Here is a 6,696-nt window from a genome sequence, read left to right as displayed (position 1 = left end):
GCTGAAAGACAATATTTCAGTCATTCTACACACTGAAATTGCAGAATCAATCTAAAGAACCAAACTGAATAGAGTCAAAAGACAAACCAGAAAAAAACGCTAGTACAGTTGAATTAAGAAAACAAAATGAGACAAGTAAAACAACAAAATCCTAGAAAAAAAAATGAAGATAACGGTCCAGTAAAAGTTCAGAGCCAGATTGCTGATAGAAGAACAAACTCTGATGCGTTTCAATCGGATCTGAGCAGAAGTGGCAAAGAACACACCGTATCATCTAAATCTGTTTCAATCAGATCTGAGCAGAAGTGGCAAAGAACACACCGTATCATCTAAATCCTTAGTTCATGTATACTACCCAATACCAATGTGTCGGGTAAACCTTTCATCAGATGCATTGAAAGACCGACTCCAAGAGAGACAAAATTCCGAAGCAATTGAATTAAATATCACAAACAAGGATGTATTTTACCTTCAACCGGATACTGGCAAAATATGGTAAGAGAGAAAATTTCAGCGGAGCATCTATAGACACCTAAGATATTCTATCTAACAAAATACATTACATTTTGGTGCCCTAGGTCAGTAACAGAACAAACTTATAAATCACTCATTTCAAAAATAGAGCATTACACGATGCCATTTTACAAGTTAATCACATCCAAATCTAGACCCGTCATGAACAATGTTCTTTCATCTGAATAGAGCACGATCTCTTTCCAACCCTCCTAAACCATCTTCCTAGATGGAAGAAATTTTCTAAATAAACTCATTCCCAATTTTAATCTCAAATTTCAACACTATTCAAACTTTATTAAAAAAATCGACCCTCTTTCTCGCCGAGTCAGCGTGACCATAAAGTGGGTTGATTTTTTTTGAACGCGATCCTAATTAGTCGGGGTTGGCAACCCCGACTATTTTGGTACTCGACTAATTAGGATCGCGTTTTAAAAAAATCGACACACTTTCTGGCCACGATGCTGACGTGACGAGAAAATGGGTCAATTTTCACAATTAAGTTTGAAGTGGGTCGAATTTGGGGAATAAAATTGGGAATGTGTTTAATTTGAAAATTTCTTCTTCCTAGATGTCACGAACACTTCCATTCCTACATGTACATAGCTATTAGATCAGCAACCATTCACATCATGTGCATCATTATATATATTTCATCGAGTCACCTCTATAACTTAAAATTAATCTATAATGATTAATACGCAAAACATGTAATACCCGAGGACAGTACTCAAGAAAACGACAACCACTAGCAAAAACCCAAAAAAAGGGTTAGTGTGAGTATTTTATGCACTCATACCACAATACACCGTATATCAGTTTGATCAAGCATATATATAATTAAGCATTAGGGTTTGGGGATTTTGAGTACAAATTCTCCATGCTAGCCTATAACAAACAAATATCTTTATGGGAAATGACAAATTAAAATAAGACATTTTCATTTCATCAATAAGCATATATAATTAAGCATATCCATGACAATATCCAACAAGCAAAGCAAAATACGATAACTCAAAACGAGTAGCAAATCATCGTCACAGAAACCCTCTCCCCTCTCTCGAATTCCAAAATTAGACCTGATCCTAAGAGAGTGAGGGGAAAGCAAAACCTAGGGCATCTTCAAAACCCTAGCTTGGTGCGGCGCCAGTGCCTGCGCTTCGCATTGTACCTTAACCAAAATTAAACAAAAAAATATTTAATCAAAACAAAAAAACAAGTGAAAAATGAGGAATTTTTTATCGAAATCGATCGAGAGAGAGGGGAACCTAATGGTGTTATCGGTCCGCATGCGGATCCAGTGAGGGATCGGGCGATTCTGCCTCATCTTCTTCGCGAGCTTCTTCTTGATCCGAAACGTCTTGTGAGAAGGCTAATTAGGGGGGAAAACGAAAAGAGATTAGCTTTGCAAAGTTTGAAACCCTAACCCTAGATAGAGAATTTTTGTTTTTGTTTTTTTACCATTTTTTGCGCTGGTTTGAGCTCGATGACAACGGCGGAAACCCTAGCTAGCGCGAGGAGAGAGAAAAAGGCTGCAGGTACTGGCGTTTATATAGGGTAGTGAGATAGCGGGTAAATATCAAAAATCGGGTCGGGTTCAGAGTCCGTACCCAAAATCCACACACCGTTTGAACCTTACGCTAAACCCCGTCGTCTCTTCTCACCAGACCCGAAACCCGTTAAGGGCCGATGTCAGCAAAATGATCCAGAGGCGACATCTTTTTCTTCCCAAAATACCCCTCTCCGATCTCCGCCGTCGCCTCGGCCAACTCCGGCCTCTCTCCTCCTCCAACAACTCCGGAAAGGAGGCGGCGCCTCCGCCGGCGACGGTTGCTCAGGACGACGGCGGCGTAGTATCGAGGGAAGAGGCCTATCGCCAAATCCAAAATCTTGATTTCATGAAAGCAGCAAAGATTCTCTTCACTACGCCCCCAAAAAGGAAACAATTTGGGTAAAAAAATTTGAAATTTTTTTTATTGTCGTTTGATTCTAACATATGGTTATGATTAACTAGTTTTTATGATGTAGGTTTGATTTCCATTTGGTGCAGTTCTTCTTTGCTTGTATGCCCTCTTTAGGTAATTGAAAACTGGAGAGAAATTCCATTTTTTTTTTAAGATTTAAAATTTTAGGGTTTTAATTTTTTATTTTAAATTTTTTTTTATGTTTTTGTTAATAGCTGTGTATTTGGTGGCTCAGTACGCACGACATGAGATCAGAAGGATGGAAGCGGTGAGGACTCTGTCGATTTAAACCTAGCCTGTAAAAATTGGTGATATTAGTGAGACATAATTCGCTTTTTCGATAAATTTGTGTAACATGTAGAGTTTTTGAGTTTACCCAACTGGCATAATTCGCTTTTTCGATAAATTTGTGTAACATGTAGAGTTTTTGAGTTTACCCAACTTAAGGAGGAACTTTCAATTTTTTTTTTTAATTTTCTTTTTTCTGTTGTGCAATATCCTTTGTGGCTTTCAGTTCATTGATACAGATTATAGTGTGTGCTTCTTCAGCTACCTGGTGTTTGCTTTCTACTTTTCTGGGTATATATGTTTCACACTGATTTCGAGTAAGTTTCACTCACCAGCGATGTATAACAGAGCAATGTGTGAAAGTAAAACAATTGCATTCATTGACCCAAAATAATTTTTGACATGTTGAGGGTTGTTGTTTCTGTGAAGAGTCAGTCGGTGATATGCTTTATCTGCGGAAACACATGTGTAGAGTGCTGCAAATCTTTGCATCTCAATATAGGTATCACATTTGAAATTTAGGGGATCTCACTATGATTTATCTCCGACATGGAAGAGTTCAGTTGGTGTTCTTTGCAGGCTGCAAAGTGGCTGGTATTATTGATAGCCAATTATTTGACATATAGATAGAGACGATTGAATTGTTTATCATCTAGAAGATAAATTTGGTTAAACTGTGTTTATCATCCATGCTATGGAAAGCATAAACAAACAAATATTGAGATCAGGGCGCAAATAGTTAACAATTACTAGAAGATCTAGTGTGGTTTGAAACAAGTCCTTCGTCATCGCTCACCAGGCAACAACAGACGGTCCTTTGTATTAAAACATAGAACAAACAGAGAAGAAACAATAAAAAAGAGATCTTTGGAAACTGATAGACATCGATTTCTCTCTAGGTTGTTCCTAAACCCTCATCTCTGAGAAATTTATTATAGAATTCAACAATCCATATATCCACAATGATCGTTTTAATATGTAGGGTTAAGTCAAGTAAGGCGGATACATTTTTTTCATTTACTTCTACTTTTGCCTATATGATCATGATTTCAATTTTCTTTCATCTTCTCATATAGCTCATCAATTTGATGACCAATATCGGTTGCCTAAATCCGTATGTCTACTGCATTGCATCAGGAAGCAGAGTTGAAAAAGAAGCTAGCAGAGGAAGAAGAAGAAAAAGCTAAAGAGGCAGAAAAGGCAAAAGAAGCTGAATTGCACTCTCTGGAAGAACACGAGTCATCTGATTCAGAACTGTCAAAGGTAATAGTTAGGCTGGATGCTCTGGAGGAGGTTGTGAAGGAAATTGTTGACGACAAAAAGAGAACACCCAGTTTAGACTCTAAACATGATGGAAATGCTTACAAGAGTTCAGATTCTGATGCCAAGTCGAGAGATAATGAGTTTAAACCAGAGATAAGCAAAGAGAGAGCTGGTAGTTCTAATTCTCAAACTGGTGTTCCCTCCGATAACAATCAGAACAATAAAGAGAAAAATAGATAGCCTGTGGGAGATAAGTAACTTGATCCTCTTCATTTATTGCCATGATTTATTGCAACAAGGGCAGTTTTAAGTTTAAAATGGTTGCGTATTCTGAAGTATGAACCTGGCAAGGTTTCAATTTTTGTTCAAGATGGTTGTGAATGGCCAATGCTTGATGTAATCTTCTGTTTTTAGATCTTCATTAAAGCAGTGTGTTGTGTTTTAAGGCATGATAAACTCTGCTGAGGGTATGCGAATCACAGCGCAGAGCAACTCACTCTTGTTGATGGTCGAGAAATTATTTCTTTGATCCTTATTGTTAGGTATCACCTAATTGTTGGCGAACTCTCTTTAGCATTCATCAATTTTCTTTGTTAAATACCACCAAAGTTTCAGGCCAACTAAGTACTTGAGCAGTGCAAAGATGAATTACTTGATCATCTATATCCCTACCTGAGCTTAGAATGAAATACATCAGATAGAAATTCTCATTGCAGAATGAAGATCTTAACCATTTCATGTGTTTACCATGCTGTGGTGGTTCAGTTGCTAGTCCTTTTGTGATACTGAGTTGGCCTGTAGTTGGAATTATGGTGGAATCAGAAGTTATACGGTTAGAAGGCATGTAATAGAATCCTATTTCATGTATCTGATGCCAGGCTCTGAGGTATTGGGTACATCACAAGATTCATAATGGTGCATGGTACAAACACAAAGCAAATATACCTCTAAATATTCATCCAGCTATTTATTTGGGCACCCAAATTCATGTATTCACCAAACTATATTTATAAGTAAAACCTGTGGTACTGCAGAGATAAAATAAAATAAAATAACAAATATCTTGACAAAATTTTTCGCTTAACACCTACGACACAAAAAAAATGTTAACCACAAAATAAGCTCTTGGATGATTCAAACAGAGAAAATAGATAAAATTCTAAAGGCATACTGAGGGACGCAAATGGCTTTGACTGCCAAATTGTATTACATATACCTTAAAAAGGAAAACCCTCCAACAAGAGGTGCATTAAAGTTGCCAAACAGAATAAGAACTGCACGCATAATCTAGATCCACTGAAAAAAAAACAGGATAGCTGAGTTTGAACCAACTCGAGAAACTTCATATATGATACAATCATGTATACAGAAGGTTGGTATATTATACAATCACTCAATCTCAAACATTACCTACCTTGTTAGCCAATAAATCAAAATAAGAAAAGTACAAACAGATGCAACAAGGGAGAGCATGACGGTGTCCATTGATTTCTTTCTTCTAATTGATGAGAGAATGTGATTCACCTGCAAATTAGGATAAGGATTTTAACTGACAGCGGCAGGCATTGAACAGAAGCAACCTTATGATGAGAAAGAAGTGGTTTTCTTACTGTAGGAAGGCGACTGCCAACGTTTGTTAGCTTCGAGCCAATGCCACTGAATGTTGACCGTTGCATAACAAGTGCCCCTAGGGTAGCTTGGGCGTGCGAAAGTACATTGTCCATCTGAAGAATATTGGTGACAAGAATCATCAGACTACAAAAGTGTAAGTTCATTGAGAGCACCGATTTATTAGTACCATTTTTTAACATTACGGAAACAGGTGAAGCTGACAAATGCAAGGAAAAGAATTTTTTAAAAAAGGCGGAGACAACCTTTACCTGTCCGGTACTTCGACTAATAGTTGCTTGCTCTCTTAGGAAAGATGGGTCAGGATAACTGCCACCCTCTTCAAAGTTCATTCTGGCACTATCAAAGTCTTTAAAATCCAGGAGGGATGCATGTTCTTGCTTAGCTTCGAGGCTTGAGCGAAGCCGAAAGAATTCCTACAGATGAAACATTAAGGGTCAGATTAAAATTCCTACAATCCGAAGGTAAAAATGTCGAAATTAACATCCAATTACAAATCAAACCAAGTTAAACTAAAAAAATTTGCTCGAGAGATCAAGATGCCAATGCCTTGGATGATCTTATAAAATTATATAGTACTTAATAAGCATGCAGTTTTGCAGATTAACATGTCACCTGTGTAAGATCTTGCAAAATCTCTCTATGCCGATTCAAGGTATGCAAAAGGATTTCTGAGCCTCCTGATGATACCCAAGCATGCATCTGGGAGTTTACTTGCTGAAGTTGCTTCAGTAGTCTATCTATGGTAGAATCGAGATCATTCTCGGAACCATCAGTTCTTGTAGCAACAATTCTTCGATATGTATTCAACTGCTCATCCAACTGAGCCTCAAGTTTCCTTGCCTGGAGGTTGAGTAAGCATCAACTAATAAAACTGGAAATGCAACTGCTAAAAGGACATTTCAGTAAATAGCTATGCAAATACCTACTTTTCAGCACTTGCCTAAAAAATTAACATATAAAGGTACAATTCCAGTTGAAAAAAAAAAGTTAGGCACAGTCCTCAATTTCATGAAAATATAAAAGATAAGTAATTTGC

General features: G+C 37.4%; 3 protein-coding genes across 5 annotated transcripts in view; 1 reads left to right on the top strand and 2 right to left on the bottom strand.

Annotated features, from left to right (window-relative positions):
* Positions 1,435-2,048, bottom strand: LOC109845484 (60S ribosomal protein L39). The gene is made up of 3 exons (XM_020414738.1): positions 1,975-2,048; positions 1,782-1,885; positions 1,435-1,684 (listed from the first exon to the last, which is right to left on the bottom strand). The coding sequence occupies exons 1-3, from the start codon at positions 1,975-1,977 to the stop codon at positions 1,636-1,638; spliced, it is 156 nt and encodes a 51-aa protein (XP_020270327.1). The 5' UTR covers positions 1,978-2,048; the 3' UTR covers positions 1,435-1,635.
* LOC109845461 (Golgi SNAP receptor complex member 1-1-like) overlaps positions 1,975-6,696 on the bottom strand; it is a 6,218-nt gene continuing 1,496 nt past the window's right edge. The window contains exons 2-5 of one of the 3 annotated variants that reach the window (XM_020414725.1): positions 6,273-6,500; positions 5,903-6,073; positions 5,639-5,752; positions 1,975-2,054 (exon numbers count right to left, since the gene is read on the bottom strand). In XM_020414725.1, the coding sequence (XP_020270314.1) occupies positions 2,022-2,054; positions 5,639-5,752; positions 5,903-6,073; positions 6,273-6,500 (546 nt within the window). In that variant the 3' untranslated portion in view covers positions 1,975-2,021. Of the gene's footprint in view, positions 2,055-5,202; positions 5,553-5,638; positions 5,753-5,902; positions 6,074-6,272; positions 6,501-6,696 lie in introns of those variants that run through there. The other 2 variants (XM_020414712.1, XM_020414718.1) reach the window with 2 other exon arrangements.
* Positions 2,174-4,573, top strand: LOC109845451. The gene is made up of 4 exons (XM_020414703.1): positions 2,174-2,464; positions 2,542-2,591; positions 2,693-2,745; positions 3,903-4,573. Exons 1-4 carry the CDS (start codon positions 2,214-2,216, stop codon positions 4,266-4,268), a joined length of 720 nt encoding a protein of 239 aa, XP_020270292.1. The 5' UTR covers positions 2,174-2,213; the 3' UTR covers positions 4,269-4,573.

Source organism: Asparagus officinalis, chromosome 1 (genome assembly GCF_001876935.1).
Source record: "Asparagus officinalis chromosome 1, Aspof.V1, whole genome shotgun sequence".
Classification (NCBI taxonomy): domain Eukaryota; kingdom Viridiplantae; phylum Streptophyta; class Magnoliopsida; order Asparagales; family Asparagaceae; genus Asparagus; species Asparagus officinalis.
The sequence above is the reverse complement of the archived record's forward strand: the minus strand, read 5'-3'. Positions and strand labels throughout refer to the sequence as shown.